The 27,952-nt window shown below is 46.1% G+C and overlaps 1 protein-coding gene across 1 annotated transcript in view; it reads right to left on the bottom strand.

Moving 5' to 3' along the window:
• The window catches only part of HYDIN (HYDIN axonemal central pair apparatus protein), a 337,764-nt gene that overhangs the window by 77,905 nt on the left and 231,907 nt on the right, over positions 1-27,952 (bottom strand). Inside the window, exons 41-53 of the mRNA XM_084812324.1 lie at positions 20,260-20,486; positions 18,365-18,502; positions 17,208-17,391; positions 16,798-16,939; positions 15,048-15,216; positions 12,746-13,396; positions 10,520-10,735; positions 7,010-7,203; positions 6,560-6,742; positions 5,562-5,681; positions 4,047-4,206; positions 3,791-3,963; positions 531-729 (exon numbers count right to left, since the gene is read on the bottom strand). Of these exons, the coding sequence (XP_084668450.1) occupies positions 531-729; positions 3,791-3,963; positions 4,047-4,206; positions 5,562-5,681; positions 6,560-6,742; positions 7,010-7,203; positions 10,520-10,735; positions 12,746-13,396; positions 15,048-15,216; positions 16,798-16,939; positions 17,208-17,391; positions 18,365-18,502; positions 20,260-20,486 (2,756 nt within the window). The remainder of the gene's footprint in view (positions 1-530; positions 730-3,790; positions 3,964-4,046; positions 4,207-5,561; positions 5,682-6,559; positions 6,743-7,009; positions 7,204-10,519; positions 10,736-12,745; positions 13,397-15,047; positions 15,217-16,797; positions 16,940-17,207; positions 17,392-18,364; positions 18,503-20,259; positions 20,487-27,952) is intronic.

The raw sequence follows: 27,952 nt of genomic DNA, 5'->3' as shown, positions 1-27,952 counted from the left end.
CCTCTGTTCCTAGGATTCTGCCTTAGGCCAGTGTCCCAAGATCCTGTGTCCCAAGATCCTATGGAACCCTCACTGTTCCCACCCACAGATTTCACAGTGGAGAAAATTTGAGAGCCCCCACTTTGCAAATTCACTTGAGCTTCTGCATTCCCCACTACTCACACATATGAGAAGTGGCAGACAAAGAGTTTGGGAAGAACATAGGATGACACTGGAAACTCTGTGGTAAGCAGTAAGTCTAGTTCCCACTTAACTGTGGAATCTGTTGCATCCACCTGAGAGTGGAGAACCAGAGCACACCTCAATCCCTGGTCACAATTGTGAGGAGATGCTCTGCACAGGCAGGGAGTAACTTCAGACTTCACTCCATTTTTAGTCCAATTCCTGGGCACCAATGAATACCCAGAGTGACACAAGGGGGATTTTTACAGCCTTGGGGACCAGGGTCACAATCAAGCCTTGGGAGTAAAGAATCTGTCTGCAGCCCAAGGCTGGTTTCTCCATGAGAAGCGGCAGCATGTAGGACCAACCTCCAGACGGATGGCCTTCTTGATGTTGAGCGCCTTTGTGGCCTTAAAGTTCACCATCAGGCAGTACTCGGAGAAGGGCCCAATGACGCCCACGTCTTCTGACAAACTGAAGTCATCACCGATGTTCTCCAGACCACTGACTCGCCATGCTACAGGCAGTGGAGTGAAGTTCTTTAGGAAGAGTGACTTGGTTTCCTTTCTGCAGAGAGAAGAGAAGACAAAGAAAGAAACAGCATTTGCTGGGGACTCCACTCTCAGGCTCCCTGCGTGTGGAACCTTCGTTCTCCTTTTCATGCTGGGCAGGCTACCAGCTAGTTCACCAAACTGGGAATGTGGCCTCATCATAGGATGAGGGCAAGAGACTAGTCCATGCAAAGACACTCTCAGATAATTACATCCACCGGAAGTCCTTAGACAAAGCTGAGCTCAGGGCCCACAGGATTCGTCTGCAAGTAGCCCCTCAACTGAAGCAATTGGGTTTGCAACATGCCCTTTTCCATGCTCACAACTGACATGCCCTCCAATCCAATGCAATGCAAGGCAGAACATGAGAGGTCCTCTGGAAAACTCTGAGGTCAAAGACGGAGGTTCACTGCAGAAATTTCTCTTGGAGGTGTAATAACAGGCCAATAAAAGGAGGGTGATGTTTGCTTGTTCAGGCCATGATTAGCAATAGTCTTAGCTGGCAGTAGATGCTAAGCAGGCCAGAGGGACAGTGGGAAGAGCAGTAGCATATCCAGTCAGTGCAAAGAGGAATCTCTGTGTAAGCAGCAGTTCTGTGTCATGGGAAAAGGACTTCCCCTACAAAAACCTAAAGTAGCTCCCTGAAAATATGGGTGTTTTGGTGTTGAAAACAGGATGACTGTTAGCCAAAGGAGGGGTGTTCCACAATCACTCTGACACACACATTTCATAATGTCATCAAGTAAGTCTTGGGCTCAGTATACATTTCTGACTATATGCTTTTAGGACTACCCCTGCCACAGATCAGCCTATTCTCCCTGGCAGAAGGCATACAAGGGGCGTGATAAAAAATCTGGCTAGTTTTACTGGAGTTCTTTTGGCTTCCCCTGAAATTCCTCAGAGATTTGCTGATAGAGGAACTTCTAGATTCACTTTGAATTTTGCTTTCATCACCAAAACACATTCACACCTACAGATGAAAAATTTCTAGGAATGTTGAAGCCGTGGGGAAAAAACTGTTTTTTCTTTCCCAGGTTCCTCTGCCCTGCCAGAATAATGGAAATTTGGGGGGAAATTGAAAAATATGCAATAATTATTTTGTTTAGCACTTTTTACATATAAAATGTACTACATATATATAACCTGCTTTGCTCATAAAATTATCATTAGAATAAAAAAAATTTAAAAGTAAACTGAAGTTAGTAAATTTGTACTTATTGTATGGATAAACAATACTTTTCAATTTAATATATCAAACATGATCATTTTATATACAAATGAAGTCATACATTATATTTTAAGTTCATATTTTATGTCTGTCTGACCAAAGGTACCATCAGCAAGTAGTCCCAGAAACATCTGAATCATCCTAGAAGAAGCAGGAAGAGCGGGAGGCAGAGGAGAGGATTTATGTACAGCATCTATTCCTGTTTGTGAGGAATTGGTTGGGGTGCAGTTTAGGTAAATCTGAAGGAAAAACTATTGAGAACTTATATAGGTAAGTCTCACTTTTTAAGAATGGTAAGCAACCATATTTAATCTGAGAACCTTTAAGCAACCTCATCCTATTATTTGAAGAGTGACACTTTATTCCTTTTTGTAGATAATTCCCCTTAATAAACATCTTATTTTTTGTTCATTTTGAAAGGTTGTCTCTAGTGGTGGTGTCAATCCCAGCCTACACCATAGAAACCAGACTACTGAGCTTCTTTTAGGTAGAGAGGTTTTATTTTGGAGGCAACAGTTAAAGGTTTTATAGCTGATTTAAAAGGTTTTATAGACCCCAATTGTGGGGTCTAATTGTCAACTCTATTACAAACTGTGGCAGTAAGTTCCATAGAACCAAGCCTCAAATTGGTGCATTGTTTTTTTAAAGAAAGAAATTAAACCTAGGTGGGATAATCCACACGTTGTTCTGTCACATGTGGTGGCAGTGCCAGGATAATTAGTGCTTCTTCCACATACTTTCTTCTGAAAGTGTTTCTTCCACTTTCAGAACTACATTCATTGTCCCAGTTCACACATAACACTAACCCATGGTTTATTTAACACATGGTTTGTTGCCCTACCTAGGGTTTGCCTAGCAGACAATTGAACGAATTGTGGCTTGTTTTCTCAATCCCTGGATTGTTTCCTTCCTCCTTCGCCTTTCCCTCCTCGCCTTTGTGGAGCATGTAGAGTGGCGGGTGTTTTCACTGCTCTTGCCCACCACCTCCGTCGGCTGGCAAAACAACCACATGGAACAATCACCCATGATTTAAACAACCCAGAGTTCACAACCTGACAAACCAACCCTGGGTTCTCTTTCTAGTTTGTTTGTGGTTTAACAAACCATGGTTTGTTAGTGTGGCTGAATTCACACATCACAACAAACAAGAATTAAACAATCCATACCATGAGTTAATGTTATGTATGAACCAGACCACTGACTGCTAAAGCATCTAACCAGAACAAGCCCAGGAACCCAGAACTCTATAGAACAACAACAACAAAATGTGGCAAGAATGGACACGTTCTTCACATATTATGACATGGTGACTCTAGTCACACTTTGGGAAACTGCACATGACTTGGAACATTCCTAAATGTCTATCAGTAAAAAATACATTAGATTAATAATTTTAATAAGGAATACAAGAAGTATCTATACTGGGAATCTTACAGAAAGGATTAAAAAATACCATTCCACCCCACCTTCATGGCTTCAAAATGTCCAGAAATTTTACTGTAAAAAGCCTTCCTATTACTTGGTTTTTATAAATCATTTTGGGGGAGTAAAGGCCAGGTAGCAATATGTGAACACCTTGTCTTAAACATTTTTTCCTCATTTTAAAAGAAATTATTTCATAATCCAAAATTTTCAATTTTTTGGAAAAAAAATATTGCTGGAAACAAAACAGAAAAAAAAGGGGGTATATGGGTTTTTTTCCCAGGCCTTCACATCTTTATTCCCACCAAATGTTACATGCCCAACCACACCATGATGACACAAAGACAAAACACAAGGAACGCTGGGCTCTGCAGCACGGAAAGCAAACAGGGATGGGCCGAAGCAGCCAGATCCACTGAGTCCAAACCTGTGCAATAGCAGCTTTTCAAAATGCAGCTGTCGGCGGTCCAGCTCCAGTTCTGGGCGAACCCCTTGGCAGCAGATCCTGAAGATCACAGGCTCTGGGTTCTCTTTAATGCAACAGACGATGCTGTCCTCAAATATCCCGCTGGCCGTTGGATATGCCCAGAGAGTCAGCACCTGGGAAGTCAAGGCACGCATTCAAGTGGAAACCCTTTCCAGTGAAATGCCTGTCAAAGGCAGCGTCCACCTTCTGCTATTACCTGCTGTTCATTGGGCTTGAGTGTTAGGCTGGGTGGGTCCAAGAGGTAAGTGATTGCCTTGGAATCGTGCTTGAAGAAAAAATGCACTTCAGCCTCCAAAGGGGATATGTTCAGGATGGTTATCTTCTCAAAGTGATTGGGGTGTCGCGCAGCCTTGTACCTGTAAGCAGGGGTCATGAATGGCCAGGAGAAAGCTGGCTAGGAAAAGGAGACAGAGAATACTTGCTACACTGCCACAAGGCCCTAACTACCATAAGAGAAGAGCCCATGTTTTCCCAGGCCAGACTTGTGCTGACCTGTAACAGGTAAAGGTGCTACAAGGACTAAGCAATTTACATCTGAGGGAGGTGGAGTCCTCCAACTTGGAGTAACACTTATTTTACAACCAGGCTGGGAAGCCCAAAAGGGGGCTATGGATATGCTGTGAGAAGTCAAGTCAGAGCAGGGCCCTTGTGTCTCTGGCTTCCCTCCCTTTATATACTTGGGATCCTGGCAAGATGGTCAAGGCAAGCCTTCAGAGCATGGGGTAGGTCTCAAATTGCCAAGCAAACCTAGAAATTGTAATCAAACGGTGCAGTCACTGCTACACACCCAGAGGGGGAGTGTCTGTGGTCACTGCTAATGAATACAGTGCAGTATCCCCTGTGATTATAACGTGATCAAATGCCACAAGCCAATGCACGGTGCTGCAATTCCAGGAGAACTGGTGGGCATTTGAAAGGCCGCATTATTTGTGTTTGCGAGAGTGCACATACCACAAGCCACAGTATAGCGCGGCAACTGCGGGAGCAGTGGGAGGTCCTACAGGCCATTTCAGGTTTTCTTTCATTATTTTTAAAAGTACTGTAAATGCATGCACACCTGCACAGCTGTGCAGGACTGCAGATTCTGAAATAAAAATTCACACCTGTGTAAGTGTGGATTGAAAATTACCCCCCACTCCAAATGGCTGACCAAGCATCCCTGTCATCAAGGGTGAGGAAATAGAGTACAACTACACATCTCCCGCCCAAAAATGTTGCAAAACTAGTTCTTCAGCTATGAAGCTACTCCCACCGAGTACGAGTTACAATACTGTGCAGTTACGAGGTACAAGTTACACACTACTGTGCAGTTAGTACACACCTAAATCAATACCGCTCAGAAAGTTTTTAAAGTGGTCTGGAAAATATTGGCATACAGAGGCCGAAACAGAATGAGGGCAACGCGGTGGCAAGCAGATCATGGGCCAATGAAATGAACCAGATGTTGGCACTACTGGGGAAAAATGCTCAATGGATTGAACCTAGTCAGAGTATACCTAGTGAAATCAATGGGACTCAAGTTGGTCATATCTAACTGAAATTCCATTGGTTTCAGTGGGTCAACTCTAAGTATGGCTAACCCTCAATCCAGCCCAGTATGGCTGTCCATTCAGTGGTTGAACTGGGGCTCCCTTGGTGCTCCAGGAGAGGGGCATTCTGGGTGGATGGCCTGCTCTATGGCTCTATTACGCTGAATACCACGGGTACTTACTTTTCCCTTGACTTCCCACACAGCAAGGGGCCAAAGTGGAACAAACCCAAACACATTATGTACTTTTTGAAGATGATTTCATCAGGTTTAATGCTCTTCTTACGGTGAGGGAACACAATCCTGGAGTGGAGAAGCAGAGATGCCTCAGGAGCTGAGCAGCAGACAAACTTAACAGTGCAAAAGTATTGTATTTGTAATACTACACTACCCCGAAATCCTAAATAGGATGAATGTTTAAGCAAAAAAACAAGACTGGAAACCACGGGGAACTTCAAACCCACACCTGAAGAAGCTCACATAAGTCAGAACTGCAATACAGACAAATGGAGCCATTTTCCATATTTTGGCTTACCCCAAGATGGGACACATCTTGCACTATCATTGCTGATGATAGAGCAGGAGTTTTGAACATGTGGAAAATAACCTTTTTCTTCTGGGTGGTGTAACCTCCATCTATGCTTGAGTTGGAACATTCACCTGCTCAGTGTGAGTACCCACTTTTCCTCTGTTGCCTACCTGCAGAGGTATTTTAGCAAACAGCCTGGCCATACCACATCTAGATAGTTGGAATGCAATAATTACATGAGGGGCAAGGAAGATAACATACTGATGGTATCAAGAGGTAATCTGGGAGAAATAACTCTCTCTCTCTTTATGTCTGTACAGAGGTTTCATTTCCATATCAGCCAATGATATCAGCCTTCAGGAATGTTCCTCCTTGCTATCTTCAGAATCCACAGAGGGATGCAAGACACAGATGGATTCATAAAACGGCCACGGACACATCCACCAGTTCGTGTCGGCTGCTACATTAGCAGGAGACAAGGTTAACTGCTTGGAGCAGAACCTTCTGTCTTGTGTCTGGGCAATCAATATGGAGAACAGCCCTTGGGGTTTTCAAGGGGGAAAATGTGACGTGAGCACATCTCCCAGGCTGGCTCTGGGTCCTGGCCTAGGAGGTTCATGTGGTTTTGCGGTGCCCTTGTCCCGGCACTTACACAGGATCTTGGCAGATGGTTGGGTAGGTGCAAGTGCCCCTGCAGTACACTTGATACTGTCGCCGGGTTCCCAGGATCTCAAAGTTTAGGACCTGATCAAACAACCCCGTTCTGGTGGAGGAGAAATGGAGGCGCAATGAGACCTCTCCATTAGCAGGGACAGTCCAGCGGAAACCACTCAGCCTGCAGAGTGTGAAGCACAAAGAGCCTGCTTCAAAATCATGGAGTGAGGCACGATACTTTGGGATACGTGGGTCATGGTAGCAGAGCTCTGCCCCACCACAGCAGAATGCACTTCCTGCTTCTCAGGCAAGATGCCCCTAAGATAACCCTTGGCCAGCTCAGTGCACCGCATGTTGCAAAGAGCCAGCCTCAGCCATGCCAAGGTCTCCCACATGCCCCGAGCCAGGTTCTCCGCTCCAGCCCCGGCTCCATTTCGTGCTCCTTCACCTGAGGAGCTTCTCACTGGATGGTTCCCCTGTTAAACCACCCTGATCTAGCTCCGACAGGGCTGTCGTTGTTCCTGGGCTCGGAGGAGGGCCCTTCCTGGCACGGGCAGTGCCTTTTTTATCCTTCGAAGTATCGCGGATGAGCTCCAGCCTTTCTCTTCTGGGCCTGCCTCGAGTTGGGGTCGTCTGTTCCTCCTGAATTCCAGTGGAAACATAGGAAGAAGGAAAGCAGAGAGGCCCAGATACTGGCTGAACCCAGGAAGAAGGTACTGCAGGCAAATCAAACCAAACTTTGGGTGTGTGTTGTTATTAGATCTTGAACGTATGGAAAGAAACATCCCATGATATATACCAGCCTTCTCCAACATGGGTGGGGATGATGGGAGTTGTAGTCCAACACATCTGGAGGGTGCCAGGTTGGAGAAGGGTGCTATACTCTCACATCCTGAGATAAGGTAGAGACAGATTCTCTCTGCCTCTAAGGAACAGGCTTTTTTCCCACCCAGATTTTGGAGTTATTTCTCTCTCTTTTAAACAAGTAATCCTCCTGCAATGGGTTGCTTGGTTTCCTTTTTAATTATAAAATTTCCTAAATACATTCCAAAAACGAAGAAGAAACAAGTAAAATTCACCTTTTACAACAACAACAACAACAACAAAGAACACAACATCCAATAAGGTTATCGGCATTGAGCTTCTCATTCCAGGACTGAATTGAATAAACAGCACCCAGCGCTTCCCATATCTAAACTAGATGTGATGATAATTTCGTGAATGCAGTCAACGTGCATGATTTTGGCAATGTAAACAGCAGCTGCTGGGAAGGTGAGCAGCAGGACTGCAAGGGAGGGGAGAGTTTCACCATGGTTCCAGATGTGTGAATGTAGGCTTCCTTTGCAATGCAAATAGCAGCTTGAGGGAGATTTTCATAGGGACTGGTGCAGGGGAGGGTTAAACTCCACCTCCCCCCAAGGGCTCCAGTTGGTGCCCCCCCCCAGCTGCTATTTATGCTCCAAAAACATGTATATATTTATTCATATTTATATGCCCTTCATTAAAGTCCTATGCATATTAAATGCATTCATGCAATTAATGTCTCATCTACTTTGGCTCTAACTGGTGCTTCTTCCTGACCCCAATATAATTTGCTAATTTGTCATTCCAGCTCTCTGCCAAATCCTTCCCCAGTAGCCTGTAAGATTAGAAGCAGTGCCTGTTTCCCAAGCTGCTGCCAAATTAATCCGATCTGCTGCATACAGATGATTCATAATAATTCAAGATTGCAGTTCAAGAACACTTTTCCCTTCAAATCACAAGGAAGAGTTCATGGGTCTAATGGAAATTAGAAAACTCCATGCCCACATTTGGTCTGGAGGTGTGTATGTAGGGGGGTGTTTCTAGGGTTCCCCACTCTCCTAGCAGAGGCAGGTATAACTGCCACTGGCATTATAGCATTTTTGTCCCCCTGTGGGCCGTTCTTCAACAGGTGGCACTGCACAAGAGCCTGCTGGGTAGCTCATGGGCACCTGCTGGTCTTGCCAGGGGACTCACTGTGTTTGCAGAGAGCAACCACTCTTCAGCGCTCAAATCCAATGTGGGCTGACTCTGCTTTGGCCTTGGCCCTTTGCTCGACAGAGACCAGGAGCAGCTGAGAGCCATAGATGCAAACTCACGAGACATGCCAGAAATGCTACGCCTCTGGCTGCTGCTGCTGTGGCTTCTCTGCTTCCTGACACCACTGCTTTTTAGTAGACAGCAACACTGTCCCAGGGCAGAGCCCAGTGAGTCTCAGGAGTAGTGATGTCAGAGAAGTCCGTCCGGGGGGTGGAGTGTGCCAAGCTTTCAGCAGCTCACCTCCCCGGGCTTAGACTCACCTCCCTGCAAGCTGGTCTGACTCGACTGTATCAAGTCGGGCCAGCTCATGGATTTTCCTCCCCCTGCCCATACATAGCAACTTGTACAAATTGCATCTGGTTTTAATGTTCTATATATTTTAAATTGTTTTATTGTGTGTTGTTTGGTTTTAGTTTTTGTGAACCGCCCAGAGAGCTTCGGCTATTGGGCGGTATAGAAATAAATAAATAAATAAATAAATAAATAAATTGTGCAAATCTGGCTCATAATTTGTGGAAACTGCAGCTGCAATTTGCATGGATTTCACAAATCGTGTCCGCAATATGTGCAAATTATGGCCTCAATTTGTGTAAATTATGCAAATTGTGGCTGCAATTTGCGCAAGTTGCTATATATGGAACCAAAAAACCCCAAGAAAAGTTCCTGGAGTTCGGGGAAAAGCCCGCAACTTGGCTCGCAAATGCAAGCCAAGCTGGGGCGCCAGGGAAATCCATCCAGCCCCAAAAGGGCCTGATTTCCCTGAGACCGACATTCCTCCTCAGGAGCGAAGTGAGAGGCTGGAGGTGAGTGGGCTGCAGAGACCATCTGCCTCCATGGGGACAGCATGCTGGTGGTGGGTGTCTGATCTGACCACTCCTGCTTGGCAAAGGGGTTGGCGAAGCAGCTAATCTACCTATTTTCCACCTCCAGGCATTCCATAGGGGGTGTTTGGGAAGGACAAAGGCTTGAGATGGGATATAAGATTCTATTCTGAATCCCCTTTCCCCAGTTCAAGATGGGCTGGACAAGGATCCAGATGTGGAGCAGAGCATCCAACTCTACTCCATCCCCCCTGTATGAGCCAGGCCTGCTCATGCTGGTTGTGTCTGGCAGAAAAGCACGGTCAGTCTTCCTTCCTCTCCAGCCAGGACATTCAGAGCTCCTAGAGAGTTGGGTGCTGTGTCTCAGGAAGGAAAGGGTTCTTCTTCTTGTATCTTATCACTAGCTCCGCCTACTTTGGCCTCTAGCTCTGCCCATGGAGGTGGCTCGAGCCCTTCATAGAAAAAAAGGTTTCCCACTCCTGACGTGAAGGTACAGTGCACGCAGAGGCACTGACTAATGTAAGCCACAGACCCAGCACCCCTGAGGATGAAATTCATTTGCTCTCCTCGTTATGCAACTTTACTGGCAGGATCTGAGAGGGCCTTTTCAGTGCTGGCACCCTGGTTGTGGAATGCCCTTCCCAGAGAGGTTCGGCTGGCACCCATGTTGTGGCCTTTTTGGTGCCAGATAAAGACCTTCGCATTTTCCCAAGCTTTCTAGTCTTTCAGTTTTTTTCAGAAAGTCTTTGTGTGTTTTAAGATCTTTGTACTGCTACCAGCTTTTACTTTGTTTTTGTATTCTAGTTTTATTTTGTGTTAAACTTTTTAATGTTTTTATGTTATGTTGTATTATGCTATTGCAATTTATGGTTTTAAGTTTTGCTTTGTGACTGCCCAGATAGCTTTGGCTCTTGGCCAGTATAGAAATGTAATTCATTCATTCATCCATTCATTCATTCATTCATTCATTCATTCACATCCCTAAAAGGTGGAAGAGAAATCTGTTCAAACTGCACCCAGCCGGGCCCATCCTTCCTATCCGAGACCATGTCTCCCTAAGGGAGCGAGGCCTCTACCTTGACCGCAGGGAGATTTGCCGCAGCCTCCGCACCGCCCTCAGCATCTTTTTTCTCCTCCTCTGGATTCACATCTTCAGGTGCAATGAAGGTGAAGTGCTTGAGGGCCTCCCCGGGGACTGGTACCGTCCGCTTCTCTGGGTATGGGATCACAGAGAAAAAGGCAGTGGGAGGGATGGGGGGCCCTGAAGGACCCAGACCCAGACCATTCAAGATCTAGGACAAGAGACAAAGTTACATCAGTGCACTGCTGCTGCCATTTTAATCAAATTAAAATGATTCTGCCTGCCTTTTGCTTTTATCACCAGTGGGCAGGGAAGACAACAATGGGGAGGCACAGAATCCTTCCCATGAACAGCCACTGAGGACTAGCAATGAGTCCATCTGTTTTGAGTTGTACAGCTTTTGAGCCTTTTGAAGCACATGTTTGTTCTCTCCAGTTTTCACATCAATTTATGATTCTTGGGCGATAAAATCTCCACATAAAAATGTATACACGTCTTTGTCTGCATTTCTCCTAATGCATACAATAGAAGAAATGTATACAAAAATGCATACAGTTTTGTGCCGACTTCTCCTACTGTATTGGTGTTTGTACTCAATTGTCCTTAATGTGTGCATTTTGTACGCATTTTTTGATCAGCAAACTGCATTACAAAATTTGGATTAGTGGAAAAACTGAAGGATAATTGTGTTGTGGTTCACATATTAATTCAGGAAGTACGAATTAAAATGTGAACCAAACAAATTTCTCCCCTGTCCCTACAGAAGAGGACAGACCAGAGGTACCGCGGCATGCAGGCTTTGGTCTTGCAGCAGGTGAGCTGGGGCTGCTTAAGCCAAGCCCGGAAGTGTGGTCGAGGCAGGTGACAATATTATGTTGTGTTATGTTTTGGAGCTGCTCTTCTATCCCAGCTTAAAGAGGGAGTCAAGGAGGGTTGTAGGTGAAAGGTGCATTGTAGCAGAGTGATCCCCAGAAAAGCCCTCCAAGCCCTCAGGCAGAGCCAGGACGCAGCTGGCAGGGCTTCCTTTGTAGCCATGGGCCCCCTGCCGGCCACTCCAAAGACCACCTGCCTTTGTGGAAAGAGTCCAGCTGATGCCTCCATCAGGCCTGTGGCTCTTTTAAGTGGAAGTGGAGCCTTTCCTCCCTCCTTCCAACACATATACAGTGAGCATTTAAGACACGAAGAGCCTACAAAGCAGCTGTTGAGCAATAGCACTAAAGTGGGGGTGCAGGATGAGCCTGGGGTGGGGTGGGAGCAGATTGTTCCCCAAGCCCACCACGAGCTGGATGACATCAGTGGCCATGGCCATGCCCACTAGCATCATCCCCCCCACCCCGGACATTTTAGCCATTTTCCACGCTGGGAGCAGCATGGAGTTCCGTGACTCACTCCGAGCATGGAGCAAGGGCCTTGGTTGGTGCTGGGGGGCACAGCAGCTCTTCCCAGCCCCAGCCAAGTCCCCTGCCTCACAGGGTGCTGTGTACCACACAAAGCAACTCAGCTGCCACTGGGAAGAGTGGCCCCTCCTCCTGGCACTGGTGGAGTCCCTGGCTTTGTGCATTCTGGTATCTCTGTAGGAAGAAGGCGTGGGGCCAAAAATACAAAATATAGCAGCATGTTGTAGATAAAGCTCTTACTGCCATCAACTCAGCCTTGCAGAATAGGGAAAAAAACATGCAAAAGCCGGGAAACTGCCCAAGGACGGGTGGCTGGGGGAAAGGGGTGGGGCCTGGGGAAGGGGGCCTGGTCCTCTGGGGGACCCTGGGTGGACAGATTTGGTTCCTGGGCCTGAGGTCTCCTCATTCCCACTCCAGGGCTTGGGCCAAGCCCCATCCCCATGCAGGAACTCCAGGAGGCTTGGCTAGTTGGATTGGGGAGCCCAGCGGGCTGGATTAGGCTGATGGGCTGAGGGTTCTGCACTCCTATGCTAAAGGATGCTTGGATTTGTTGGCCATTCCTTTCTTGATATTATGCTCTTTTTGTCTGGCTAGACTGCAGTTATCTGTCCTAAGTTTCACTATGTTATGAGTGAATAATCAAACATATATTCTATGATCTAGAAACCTGCCCATTTCCCAAATGAAAATGGAGATCTTTGGGATTCCTTGCTAAATTCTAGGCTCTTGCTGACATTGGAGATGACCCTTTCCCCCAAGCCATCCCCACGGCCCCTGGGTGCAGACCCAGCCCACTTCCTGCACCAGCCACAGAGTGTCCCCACCTGGACTACATCTGGCAGCTTGCCGCTCTCTAGGATCCTCTTGCCACTGGAGTCGTCAGAGCTGAGCACCTGGATTTCCAGGCATGGGACTCCAATGTCCTTCTCTGCTCCTTCTCCCCCTTCTCCCTCCTGGCCTGCTGCTCGGTTCTCTTCCATTGCCTTGAGCTTCTCCAGACGCTCCCTCTCTGCTTTCTCTTTCTCCAGACGTTCCTTCTCTGCCCTCTCCTTCTCCAGTCTTTCCTGACGCTCCCTTTCCCTGTCCTTCCTGCCCTTGCGGCCTGACGGGGCCTGGCGCTGATCCTCGACTTCCTCCGGCTTTTCCTCAGTGCCTGGGGGTTGCAGCTGGATCAGCTGAACTCTGTCCCAGAAGAAGAGCACCTGCATGATCTCTTTTTGCGTCGCCTCGTACAGCTTGAACCGCTGTGCCACGTTCTTCTCACTCTCACTCATCGCTTCCTTCTCAGCGTCCTCCTCTTCCTGGACTGGAGGTGGTGCTGCCCCTTGCTGCCCGTTCTGCAGGGCCATTCTGCTCTTCTTCTTCTTCTCATCTTTGTCATTGACGCTCCCGTCTGGACGCTCCCTCGCAGATGATTTCCGCTCTATCCCTTCATTCAGCTTCCCGTCAGATTTTAAAGCAGCCACGGGGGCGTTCTGCAATCACAAAGCCAAGGACAACAACGGGAGCATGTCAAGGCATGTGGCCTGGTGCCAGCCAGGTGGTTTCAGCCCTACAACAGAAGTTCCCTAACTTTTGCTGGCCCTAATTGGCATAAGCTGAGCTGAACTGCCACATGATGTGAGATGAGGAGAGCCACCGGGGCTTTGCTTCGTCCTGAGACATCCAGGCGGTCTCCCGCCACTTGGCCACTTGTGTAGGTGCTTCAGGGAGCAAAGCCCTCTGCACTGTCCCAGCGCTGTCCAGGGAAGACCATCAGGACACAGGGCTCTGATCCCCCCTCCTCAGGGGAAGGGGCCCCAACACAGACAAGCGCTCAGGCCAGGAAGAGGTTTGGGCCCCAGAAGCGCATGTCAAGGCCCCCACTTCCTCGGGTGCCTCTTCTCCAGGAAGGCCTCCGCCCCTGGTGCATCCGGCAGGAGTTGCATTGCCACCCTCAGACTCTGAGGTTCCAGCTCTGAAGCCATGATGACGCTGCAGTTGCCTCGGTGCTGTTGCAGCCAAAAGCTTCTCGAGAAAGCGAGGCCCCTTTAGGGATAAGGCCTCATATGCTGGGAGGGGAGCAAGGGGCGGGGGAGCTAACAACCTAAATGAAATAACAACCCAAGACCCTGCTGAAGGTTCACTCACGGTCTGCTAGCTGTAGGAGCAACATGAAGCTCTCTGGCTTCCAGGCCCACTTGGAGCGCTCCATGGTGAACATAAAAGGAGTCAAGTCAGGCCACAAAGGCTTATCTAGTCCAGCATTCTGTCCCCACAGTGGCCAACCAGATGGCTACTGAAAGCCCCCCAGAGGACAGGAATGCAACAGCACCCCCTGCTCCAGTTCCCCAGCAACTGGTGTTCAGAGGCAGGCAGCCTCTGATACCGGGGGCAATGTAGAGCCATCAGGACTAGAAGCCATAGACAGCCTTATCCTCCATAGCTTTGTCTAATCCCCCTTTAAGCTATCCAAGTAGGCGGTGACTGCTATATTCTGTGGTAGCTAATTCCATCGTTTAACTATGTGCTGTGCGAAGAAATACCTCCTTTAATCCATACTGAGATAAAGCTGACCACTCAGCTTCATTGAATGACCCTGAATGTTAGTATTAAGAGAAAAGGAGAAAAACTCTCTCTCTCTCTCTCTCTCTCTCTCTCTCTCTCCCTCTCTCTCCCCCCACTTCTTCTACACCATATATAATTTTATATGCCTTTATCATATCTCCTTTACTCACCCTTTTTTTAAGCTAAAAAGCCCCAAACATTGCAGCCCTTCCTCCCAGGGAAGCTGCTCCAGCCCCTTGATCATTTGGGTTGCCCTTTTCTCCACCTTTTCCCAGCTCTACAATGTCTTTTCTTGGAGCTGTGGCAACTGAATTGTGCACCGTTTTCAAAGTGCTGTCCACTTCTTTGTTCTGCCTACCCTAGACCTGACTTCAGACTTGTCTGGTCACACTTCTGGAACTTCTGTCAATCCCCTCATGGGGCGCCAACTGAGCTAGGGGTCTGTTGCCTAAATCAGAAGAAAGACAAGCTCTGCTGCATTGACTCAGAGATGGTTTCCCAGGATCAACCTGTATGAGACCCATCACCTGCGGGCTACTGGTTCATTTGTGTCCCTGGAGAACAGCACTTGAAACTTACTTGCTTGCCTGCTTGCTGTCCCTTCTTTCCTGCAGGATCTTCTTTCTCCTTGCCTGCATCCCTCTTGTACCGCTTGCTCTTCCTCTTCATCTCCTCCTCCTCCCTCAGGCGCTCCAGTTCCTGCTGGTGCTTCTTTTCCTCCAGCTCCCGAGCAAGCTTCTCCAGCTCCCTTTGAGGAATTGCAGATGGAATTACGCCAGTGGAATCAGAACCAGTGACGCAAACACCTGCACAGAAGTGCTTTTTCTAGGTCGCTTATGAGTTTATTCATTTATTCATTTAACATATTTCTTGGCCGCCTTTCAGAGCAGAAGCCCTCCCAAGGCGGCTTGCAACAGTAAAATACACAAAAATAGTTAAAATATTAAAAATGATAAAAACACAAAACCAATAAAAACAACAATAAAAGCCAACAATTAAACAACAATTAAAACTAACAATGATGTTAGCAGCAGCAACAGTAGCAGCCATATCAAGAGAAGGCCAAGGTAAAATAATATATTTTCAAGGCCTTCTTAAAAGTCTGCAATGACGGAGCATGGCAGACCTCTAATGGCAGCTTGTTCCAAAGGTGTGGGGCCATTGCAGAGAAGGTCCTCTCATGTGTGTTCACCCACCTGACTGCTCTCACGTGTGAGCAAATGAGAAGGGCCTCTCTTTCTGATCTTAAAGTGCAGGCAGGCTGAGATGGATGTAGGCAGTCCTTCAAGCTAGGCCTCTTCATCCACTCAGTTGTCAAGCACTCAAAGGGGTCTAGAGGCCTCCCTGCCCCCTTCTAGCTAAACACCCCACCCCCCAATACTCCTTAGTAGAGTTGTTGCAGAGGGTATGTGAAGGAGAAGGACCCATCTCGGAGGTTGTTGAGAGGCCTTGGATACCCCAGTGCAGGATCAATGCATCCTGGTGATCCTGCATTGGAAGTGCTATGGTGTCCATGATGCCCAGCCACCTTGGATGTGCTATTACACTCATGTAGAGCTTGTAGGCTTCCCATTGGCATTCAGCTGGCCACTGTGGGAACATAATGCTGGACTAGGTAGCTCTTGGTTCTGACCCAGCACAGCTCTTATGTTCTTAGGATGTACCAGCCACATGAGGCAGCGCCCAAGGCCTTGCAACACCCTGAGTGAGGCGTTCTCTACCATCTCTCCCACTCCCTTGCCTTCAGTACGTAGTGCAAAGGGGGTGACACAACGGTCCCTATTTGGCCAGGAAGAATATGTGGAGATCTCTTTGAGTATCTGGTAATCTCATCAGGTACACAAAGGGCTAAAAGGTATTGGGCAAGCCTGAATCATTTCAGCTCTTTTGAGGCCCACTCTGGAGTCTTGGCTCACCCAGGCTCTAAAACAGGCAAAAACCAACAACCCAAAAACTGGGGCCCTCAATTCCAGCCATAGGATCCACTAACTATGGAGTTATTCTGTTTTTTAGAATCTGGGGTTGCTTGAATGATGGCTCAGCATCGAACCCCTCCTTCTTGGAAAGGCATATTTGTTTTCCCTCATCTCTCCCATTTGACCCGCCCAACAGCCTTAAGAGCAAATGCTTCTCAGAGTTTGGGTGTTCAGTTCTGGGAAAGGAAAGTCACAATGGCATGATGAATGGCCATAATAGGATAATAGAAGTGACTGGAGAGTCACATCCATTCGTAAGGAGAACTATCTAATCACCCTCCAAAATCGCAACGCCCCTCCTCCTTTTGGGGTCAGAGCACATGCCCAGGCCTGCCAAGGAACTGCTCTCTGACCTCCTTTTTCGCTCACGTAGTGCCTGCAACAGTTCGCCATCAAACTGGATTTTCTGTTCTTCGGTGAGGGCATCATACTCCTCTTCATCCATCTCCTGGAGGCGAGCCTTCTCTCTTGCAATGGCTTCTTGCTGTTCCCGTTCTTTCATACAGAACAAGGAGAGACAGATACCTGAGCCTGTCCACAGACCACATGGGCCACATCCAAGCCAGATGGCAACATCTGCACCTCTTGGTGTCCCCATCCCACTAGCCTTCTTGCAACAGGAAGACAGGGTGGGGGGAAGGAGAGGTAAACAAAGTTGGGGAAATGCAGGTCAAGCACCTGACAGCAATAGATCCCGATCCTGTGGGAATTTACTTGCACATGAGATGAACGTGAAGGTGCCTCACCTGGCCGTACTTCTTACCTTCCTGCTCTTGCTTGCTTTTCTCTCTGGCTTTCATAGCAACGAAGTCCTGGAACAGGTTCACAAAATAGATATAGCGCCGGTTGTTGATAGCTTTGAGTAGGCAGAGGAGAGCAGACACTGGGCTGCGGGCAAACATGGTTTCCAGCCCATCGAACACCATGCCACGGTAGCAGTCGCTGAGCTGTCCGGAAAGGAGAGCGCATCCCGTGAGGCCCAGGCAAAGGCTTGGCCACTGCCGTGCACAAACCCTGCTGCGGCCCTGAATGAGGGCCGTGGGTTTCAAAGGCAGCAAAGCTCAGCCGGCGCTGAGGCCCCCTGGACTGCCGGGATGCACACACAGGCCCATCTGCCTGCCTGCCTGCCATAAGAAGGATCATTTCACCCTGTTGGAAGGGAAAAAACCCAGGCCGGTTATTTGGCCAAATAGACATGACTTTTGAGTGGCCTGGAAGCCTCCTGTGGGGTGGATCCTGTGCAGGACTCAGGCCTGGACACCTCGGCCATTGCACTGGGCAGGATGCCAGAGGGCCCTTCCTGCAGGCACTTCCCACAGGAGCAGAGAAGGGTCTGGGCCACAGACCTGAGGCTACTAGCCTCACAAGTCCTGGGGCCCAAGCTAATAACCAGAGCTTCCTTTGGTGGGCTCACTGCTTCCTTGACCCTTTTACATCCTCCCTCTCATCTCCACCAACTGCAAACAGCTATGGCCCTCCAGCTCAGCTTTTTCTGACCCCGTGCCATCCAGATGTTTGGACTTCAACTCCCAGATGGCATGGCCAATGGCCAGGAATGCTGGGTTTGTAGTCCAAAACATTTTGGGGGCTGAGGAAGGCTGCTCTAGCTATATGTTGCCTTGCCTGTAGCATCTAGCTTTCCCCGTCAAAAGGAGACTTCCACCTTCACCTTGCAGCAGAAATCCCCATGGAGTCTGGCCTTGTGAATGGGTCCAAGACACAGGTGGTCGCTCCATCATCTTTTCAGTGTACTTTTTGGTAATCCTGTTTAACTCCTACTTTAATTCTATATTTAGACAACTGGATCTAGATTATTATTACTGCTTGATATTTTTGTAGCTCTTTTGAAGTGCCAAATCTTCCACAATCCAGAGAGCTCAGCCTATTGGGCCCTCCAGCCAGCACCCCCTCCTGGGTTACCTGCATCCGCTCGGAAAGAATCTCCACCAAGAGCTCCTCCGGAAGCACGCAGCTCATCAGACCATAATCTCCTGCCACACTGGCACAGAGGCTAAGGCGCCGCTGGATGGGAGCGCTGGGAATGGGGCTGGATGGAACCTGCAAGTGAGGCACGAGGCAGAGGGTCTGTTAGAAAGCCAGCCAGGCCACAAAGCTCTGACTGCTTCTCCTCTCTGTCTCCACACCACATTCCTCCCATGTCAGGGAGCGTTCACCCCCAGAGCCTGGAATAAAGCAAAGGCAAGTGGAGAGGCTGAAAGAGAAGCGCCTCTGCACACAGCCTGGCTCCAGGGCCACGCCCGGCAAGCGGGGCCTGCTTGTGTTTCACATCAGAGTTGGTCCTGGGCCGCCTGGCTGCTCTCAGGGGAGGCAAGAGCAGAGGGGCACATGGAGGCCCGAGCACGAGCAGGCTGCGGGAGAGCGGAAGGTGTGGGAGAGCAGCACTTCGAAGCACACAGTCTGCAGAGCTGTGGGGCACCCAGCATGTGCAGGACAAGAGACCCGGAGCCTTACGAGGAGCAGCACCACGCCTTGTTCTCCAGTTGTGTGAAGAATGCGTGAAGAATGGTGGCACAAGCCTATGTGGAAAAGCACCATTTTGTACTGGGTGTTGTATCTTGTCTCCCCTAAACATGAAATCCAGCACAGGTAGCATTTGACTGAATTAAGCAGGTAGGAATCGCCTTGATGGATCAGAGCCATGTGGGTCCATCTGCACTGCACCTCCTTTCCAACAACGGCCAACCAGATACTTCCCTGAAGTACCCAAGCAAGGCATGAAGGCAACAGCCAGAACCAGCCTTGGCAGCAGTCCATGCCAGAGTCTCTGGCAATTCTGTTCTCCTTTTAAAGACTACAATCCTTAAAACTATGTACTTTGTTAGGCTTCAGCTAAAAATAAATGTCATCTAACCTTGAAAACTTTAGATGCTGCTGCAATGTGCCCTGAAAAGTGGATTATATATCCAGGAAGGAAGGAAGGAAGGAAGGAAGGAAGGAAGGAAGGAAGGAAGGAAGGAAGGACCTGTCATTAACTGCCCTAAGAGGCACTGCTAGACACTCTCTCCATGCCTCTGCAGCTGGCATGCCTGTGTGGAGGTATCAGGTGAAGAAGAAGAGGCACTTCTGCCTCCTCCTGCCTCCATGGTGTGCCACAGCGTGCAATTCTCCATCGGTAAAACTGTCAGTTCCTCACACAAGGTGCGCCAAGAAGACCGGCCAGCTCTTTCCACCAGGGAGCTGGCCTTGCTCTCATGTATGATGCGGCCACCTGGGAGTGTGCTATCTGTGCAGCACCTGCGTCCTGGTGCTCCAGGCCAGGCTCAGCCTTCATTAATTGGGAAAGGGGTAACAGCTGGGCCTGGCAGGAAGCTCCGGCCTCCTCCTGGGGTGAGGGTGGAGAGCCCAGGGACTGAGCAATGACTGGCGGGGGGAGGTCTGCCGTGGGTTGCGGGGTGAAGCCTTAAAAGAAGCTGTGGTTGTCCTCCGGTAAGGGGGCTGCATCAGCCCCGGAGGGAGTTCTGCATGTAAAGAGTGACTCTGTGGCACTTCAGTGCCAGCCAGAGAGCACCGCAGTTACTGCCTCACCCACTCCCACCCCGCCACCCGCTTCCCATGAGAGGCTGAGGCAGGGGTGTTTAAGCACAGCTTCAGCTATTCAAAAACAGGAGGCTACAGAGTGTTCTGACAGCACCTGATGCTTCAGCACTGCTGAAGCGAAGCAGGTGTGTACTAAACACTTCATTGGGGAGGAGACCATTGGCTGAGAAGGATGCAAGCATCATAAACATTTTGTGGACGGCATTGCAGCTATGCTTCTCATGGAGGGCAGGAGAGGGCCTGGCAAATGTTCTCACCTGGGATCCAGGTTGATCAGACTGCTGATGCGGCTGTTGCTTCTGTGACGTGTGACCTTCAGACTTGCCCTTTGCTGTCACTGTACTTCCCCTGTAGCCCCTGGAGATGGCTGATAGTGGTCCTGTTTTGGACTCAGAACTCTGCTGGCTGCCATCTGAGGTGAGCTTGGCCAAAGCCTCTGCACTCAGCCTGGTACCCAGAGCTAGAGCTGGCTGTCCTTCAGCTCCTTGACCAGAAAGGGAGACAGAACGGTTCAGCCCCATGGGAAGCCAAAGAGGCAAGTCACGCCGCACTTGCAGGAATCAGGTTAGATGAGAGGAAGTTTCACAAACATAAGAAGTCACAGAATCCAACCTGGCATGAGGAGACTTCTTTATCACACAGCATGTAGTGTGTTTTTAGGATGAGATGGAGTCCTACTTGAAGGGGCTGGGTTCTCCAATCACGATCCCTTTAATTTCAAAGAAGGCCCATTGATGGCCATGGGGCTTACTTCTGACATGACATTTGGTCTTCCTTATATGATAACCTGGGAAATGACCCCGTAAGCATATACACACAAAGAGTGATGTGAGTGATCCATTCTGACATATCTTTTCTACATGTATGCACTCACTGGTACACTTCAACAAATGTGAGCACCAAACATTATGCTGGAATTGCCCCATTATTCCAAGTAATATGCCTTATTCACAAACAATGTTGCTTCATATATAGCTGCAATTAGCTTACACACAGTCTATGAAATCTGAGAATATGTATACCCTTTCACCAAGAGAAGATGGTTTAAGCAAAGAAGTCTTACCAAACATTACCAAAAACAAAGATAGCTGCGCTGGTCCACAAGAAAAAAGAATCCAAGAGTTGGGCAATACTTTAATTAGGACCAACCAAAATTCCACAAAAATGTGCAAGCTTTTAAGATCTCCAAAACTCTCAATCAGGCTAGGTGGTACAAAAAGCAGCCCCGATTTTTTGTACCACTGAGCTTGATGAATAGTTCTGGGGAATTCAAAACTTGTACGTTTTGTGGAATTTTGGTTGGTCCTAATAAAGGCATTGCCCAACTGTGGATCTTATCAGAGAGCTTCGGCTATTGGGCGGTATAGAAATGAAAGAAATAATTAAAATAAATAAATAAATAAAATTATCAAATATTTGGACTCACATCCTCTAGCACAGGGATAGGAAACATGGTGCCTATGGGCACCAATGTGCCCCGGACACCTTTCTTGGTGCCTGCCAAGGTACCCTGCCCCTCCCACTATAATAATAATAATAATAATAATAATAATAATAATAATAATAATAATAATAATAATACATTTTCTTACCAGCAGTTGGGATTGCTGTGAAATTGGTTTCTGCTGGTGCTGAAAACTGTGGATTTAAAGTGTGCTGGGGCTCAGACCCTACCTCTGTCTTGTAGTGAGTCTTTTGGGCAGGTTACTTGTCCCTTGCCACACCTTCAATAACAGCCATTTTGTGGTGGTGACTAGGAGAGTTTCTCAAATTGCCAAATGTGCCAAATGTTTGCCTAGCCCTGCTCTAGGATGTGCATAGCAACTGACAGTATCTGCATATGCAGAAAGATATCTGGAGCTGAAAACATCGGAACAGAGATGATGCATCCAGCTCACTGGAGCTCTGCATGAAGATGTTCCAGAAGCCTCCCCCCACCACCCTTTGTGGAATCTCCAAGCCTTGTGAATGCTGCGGACAGAGTTTCCCCAGCATTTCCAAGACATGGATTAAGAGCCATGTTAGAAGATGCATTAAAACAAGGTTTTCTAGAAGTAACAGAAATCACCTAATACATAAAAAACACCAGTGACTTTCCTGCGAAATCCAGTTTTGTAACTTCAGATGAGAAACGAATAGGGATATATGTGTTGTGGGGTCTCCACCCTACTCTAGATATTCTGACCAGTCTCCAAGCATACAACACCCAACACCTATATGTTGACATTTTTAAGATGGAAGAAATATTTCCTGGATGGTTTATAAGGCAAAAGGCTGAAATGCTTCAGAATTTCTAGCAAAGGAGAGGAAGGTGGACCGGGATAAGTGTGTTAACGCTATGAGAGAAAGTCAGAGTCAAGGACAGTGAAGGCTGGTGGCTCCAATCCCAGTGGGGAAGTGAATCCATTCTGGGTTTTAGTCAGAACCACCCAGAACTCTAAAGGAGTTATACAAGGTGCCAAGGCTTCAGCCCTTTGGATAGCTCCTTTAGGGTTCTAGCTGGTTCTGACTGAAACCCAGAATGGAATTACAGTCCCACCAAAACCAGAGCCACCAACCTCCACTGATCAAGGACAGAGAGTAAAGCTGGTCCTGAGAAGGAAGTAAATGTGCACCAAGGATACAGCAGGGCAGCCCTTCCCCAACCTGGTGCCCTCCAGATGTGTTGGACTATAATTTCCAGCACTCCCAGCCAGCTGGACAATGAGGAAGTGAGGCCCTGTTAGATCCATGGAAAGGGGCTGGAGCCTCCCGGTAAGGAGCCATGTCGTCCTGGCAGTGACTTGCGGGGCTCTGCAGGTCGCTTCTTTCAAACAGCTGTGAAAAAGTTGAGAAACCTTCCCCCCGCCCCCGGAAAATAAAGGGGAAGCCTGCAGTACCATGCGGAAATCTTAGAACAGCTGCCTTTGCAGAGGATGCAAAGGGGCTCAAAGCTAAGGCCAGTTGCCCAAGATAAACACCTACTGAAACGCTGTTTTGAAACTCTTAATTAATTAAGAGAATGTAAGGAGGGTGTGCTTCAATCTTAAATAGTATTTGGAAACTTAAGCTACCAGCAAGCACCACTTGCACAGCAAAAAGCAAAAGTATGGCAGTTGTATAAATCTAACCTGAATTAAAATCAAGGAGTTGCAGACTTTTACAAAGTGAATTTAGCTCAAGAGGTCTTTTCAAAAGAAAAAAAAAGAAAGAGTACGAAGACTGAATTTTTAATAAGGATTACAGTCTAATTAACTTTCTATTTCTTTAAATCAGTGTTTGAAGGTTTTAATGTTTGAATTTATATGGCTGAAAGCTATGTTTTTGTCCAGTTGCTTTTTTCTTCTGAGAAAGCGAAGAAGTTAAAATAAATAAATCTTTGACAGAAAGCCTGGAATAGGCTGGAATAATATCAACTTGGTAGGGGTGGACGAAAGTCACTTACCTGTCATCGAAGGCCATTCGCGGTGGGGGGGAGGCGCTTCGCTGGTCCCCCCGCGAAGTTCAGGCCGGGGGGGGAGGCTTCCCGCCTCGGCCCGGCTGAAATTCAGGCCGGGGGGGAGGCTTCCCGCCTCGCCCGGCCGCGAACGCGAAAGTAAAAAAAACAAACAAAAAAATGCCCCCTGATAGGCTACGTGACGATTCACGTAGCCTATCACGGCTAGATCTGCAAAGTCAGCCGTGATAGGCTACGTGAATCGTCACATAGCCTATCACGGGTGACTTTAAAAAAAAAAGCGCGTACGCGAATGGCGGCCCCCATAGGGAGCCGCCATTCGCGTTCCTTATTTAGTCGCTGTAGTCTACGTAAATGTTTACGTAGACTACGGCGAAAATAAGGGCAACGCAAATAGCGTTGCCCTTATTTTCGCCGTAGTCTACGTAAACATTTACGTAGACTACAGCGACTAAATAAGGAACGGGAATGGCGGCTCCCTATGGGGGCCGCCATTATCCGTACACTCTTTTTTTTTTTTTTAAAGTCACCCGTGATAGGCTACGTGACGATTGACGTAGCCTATCACGGCTGACTTGGCAAATCTAGCCGTGATAGGCTACGTGAATCGTCACGTAGCCTATCAGGGGGCGTTGTTTTTTTTTTCTTTCATTTCAATGGTGGCGGCGGCAGCTGGTCGAAAGACCGGCTGCCACTCCCGCCTCGCTCGAACACCCGCCGAACCGCCGGCCGGACCAGCCACCGGGAGGGACATTCGGCGAAGGTAAGTCCCGTCCCGGGGGGGGTGTGGGGGGCGGGGGGGTGCGGAGGATTTCTCCCTGAACCTTGTTTGGGGGGCCGAACACATTGGCGCTCGGCCCCCCGAAGTTTCGGGGAGAAATTCTCCGCCATCCCTACAACTTGGGCTAACTAAAGAAGGAGTATTGCTGACACCTGTTGGATGTTAAAAAATCAGCAGCTTATGAAAAATCTTTCTTCTTTTTATGTTCTTTTTTTATCTCTTTTTCTCCTTTTGATACTGAGAGAGATCTCTTTTGGCATTGGAGGATCAATAACTTACTGGATATCCAGATAGATTAATTTATAAAGGAAGTAATGAAGAAGATAATTGAATGAATGCTGTGAATTTGGATAAACCAGCAAAGGATATCGGAACAACTCGTAGTAGAGCGAATACCTGGGAGATGCCTACAGAACAATTAAGTAGAAATACGAAATCCAGGAAAGGCTCTCTAAAAGAGACTCCAACGGGAGCTATGAAATTATCAGTGAAAGCAACATCTATAAGCAAGGAAGAGGTTATCCTCTTATCCAAACTCGTGGATCTAACTTTTAACAGTTGGTGTTTAATGGGAGATTGGAATGGGGTGATTGCACCTCAGATTGATAGAATATTGGAGAAAAAAATAAAGTGTAATCAAGGGAAATCACTTAAAAGTTTTTTTTTAATTGATGGACAATTTAGCTTTAGTAGATGTATGGAGAGATAAAAATGGAAACTCAAAAGAATATACATATTTTTCAGAAAGACATAAATCTTTTTCAAGGATTGATATGATTTTGACAACTAAAGAGCTTGCTACAAATATTGGCAAAATACAAGTTCTACCAAGATCATTTTCGGACAATAACCCTATATCTATGTCATATGTGAAAAGAAGCACTACTTTTAGATGGAGATTGAATGAAATGATATTTCAAAATAAAAGTATTGTGGATGACACTAAAAAGAAATTGAGATAATTTTTTGAATTGAATCTGGACAAGGGAACAAATATCCGAACAGTATGGGATGCAAGTAAGGCCTATATGAGAGGTTATTTTCTACAACTGAAAAAACACGCAACTGAAAAAGAAAAGAAAAGAGAAGGTGCAAAATATTCTAAAACCGATAAAGGAGAAAGAAGAATTCCTAAAGAAAAAACCGGGAAAGGCAAGTGTCCTCCGACAGATTAAATTACTCCAACAACAACTGTCGATGTTAACAGTTCAGGATATGCAAAAAAAATTAAACTTTGTAAAACAAAGAAATTTTGAATTTGCTAATAAACCAGGAAGATGGTTGGCCTACAAACTTAGAAAGGAAAAAGAAAACAGTTGTAAAAATAAGTGAAAGTGGATTAGAATTAACCAAGAGTGTGGCAATTCAGAAAGCCTTTTATCAATGTTATGCAAATTTGTATAAAGGACAGGATATCTCCCCAGAATTAATGGATAAATATATTCATAAACAAAATTTACCAAAAATTACTAAGGAACAAAAACAAATGATGAAATGTTGGAAGCAATAAAAAAAATTAAATTGGGAAAAACTCCAGGACCAGATGGAATATTAGGATTATATTATAAGAAGTGTGAAGAAGAAATTTTACAGCAATTGAAAAATTTGATGAACAGTATTTTAGAAAAAGGGGAGATACCAGAAACATGGAAAACAGCATATATAACATTAATATAACATTAAAGAAGGACAGGATTTCACCTCGACAAAAAACTACAGACTAATCTCATTATTAAACAATGACTATAAGATATTTGCAACAATTTTGGCAGAAAGGCTCAAGAAAATATTGCAGGAGTTTGTATATGAGGACCAAAGTGGTTTCTTACCAAGGAGACAGATGAGAGATAATGTAAGAATGGTCTTGAATGTGGTGGAATATTTGGAAAAACACCCAGAAAAACAAGCAGCTCTGATCTTTTTAGATGCAGAGAAAGCATTTGATAATCTCAACTGGAAATTTTTAATTAAGACTTTAAAAGAACTGGACTTTGGAGAAAACTTTATAAAATCAGTGAAATTGGTATATACCGATCAAAAGGCTCAAATAATTATAAATGGGGATTTGACTAAACCTTGTGAGATACAAAGAGGAACAAGACAAGGTTGCCCATTGTCACCGCTACTGTTTATATTGGTTTTAGATTTATTGAACGGAGGTATAAGACAAGATGATCGAATTACAGGAATAAAGATTAAAAAGGAGAAATATAAGCTGAGGGCTTTTGTAGATGACTTGGTGTTTATGTTGGAAGAACCTTTAAAGGGAATTGAAATTTTAATTAAAAAATTAAAAGAATTTGGAGTAGTGGCAGGGTTCAACGTTAATAAATGGAAAAAAATTTTTTAACACAGAATATGAATGTTCAAGAAAAAAAACGTTGATGGATAAGACTGGCTTCCAAATTGAAAAGAAAGTAAAATATTTGGGAGTCCTTTTGACAAATATGAATTGTATGCTTTTTCAAAATAACTATGTTAAAGTGTGGAATGAAATTAAACAAGACCTATTAAAATGGGAAAAATTACAACTATCACTTTTGGGAAGAATTGCCACGATCAAAATGAATGTATTACCTAGAATGTTCTTTTTGTTTCAAATGATACTCATTATTACATCGGATTTACCTTTTAAGCAGTGGCAGAGAGATATAATAAAGTTTATATGGCAAGCAAAAAAACCAAGAGTTAAAATAAAAATTTTACAAGATGCAAAGGAAAGAGGTGGCTTGGGATTACCAGATTTTAAAACCTATTTTTCTGCCTGCTGCTTGATGTGGATGAAGGAATGGGTGACGTTGAAAAATAGAAGGCTTTAGAACTAGAAGGACATGAATTGAGATATGGGTGGCATGGTTATTTGTGGTATGATAAAAAGCTTATTGGAAGAAGGTCATGTATGTCAGTGGTTTTCATATTTGCAACTTAAAGGTTTAAAATAGACGAGAAAAATGATGGATTTGAACCAACAGAATCTGAGTTTGAAACAGCACTGTGTACAAATGATGAACATGTTATTGCTAAACTGTATAAATTACCGTTAAGGTATGAGACAGATGATGAACAAGTAAAAAATTGTATGATAAAATGGGCACAAAATGTTGGTCATAATATATCAGTGGAAGAGTGGGAAAGTATGTGGGGAAAAGATTTAAAATTTGCTTTATGTACAAGTCTTAAAGAGAATTGTTATAAGATGATGTATAGATAGTATATGTCACCGTTTAAATTGTCTAAAATGTATAAAGGTGTTTCTGGAAAATGGTGGAAATGTAAAGATCAAGAGGGAATGTTTTATCATTTATGGTGGACTTGTAAAAAAGCTAAAAAAAATTGGAAATGAATACAGTCTTTAGCTCAAAGAATATTAAAGACTACTATAGAATTAATGCCAGAAACTTTTTTATTAGGACTAACAGATAAACATGTAAAAGAGAAGGGAGGAACTCACTTTCTCTACATGACAACGGCTGCAAGGTTATTGTATGCACAAAAGTGGAAGAATGAAACAATACCAGCTGTGAGCGAGTGGATCATGAAAATGATGGGAGCTGGCAGAGAAGGCAAAACTTGCTATTATAATTAAAGAAGGATCAGCACCTAAATTTATGTTAGATTGGAAACCTTTTATAGAATTTGTACAAGAAATAGAGAAAAATGATATCTATGTATGTGGATTTTGAACTTTGAGATGGTTAATTGTCTTTTTTGTTGTTGTTGTTGTTAAAATTAG

The sequence above is a fragment of the Heloderma suspectum genome, chromosome 8, assembly GCF_057233095.1.
Source record: "Heloderma suspectum isolate Gila_16-S chromosome 8, 16-S_ref, whole genome shotgun sequence".
In the NCBI taxonomy this organism is placed as follows: Eukaryota; Metazoa; Chordata; class Lepidosauria; order Squamata; family Helodermatidae; genus Heloderma; species Heloderma suspectum.
The sequence above is the reverse complement of the archived record's forward strand: the minus strand, read 5'-3'. Positions and strand labels throughout refer to the sequence as shown.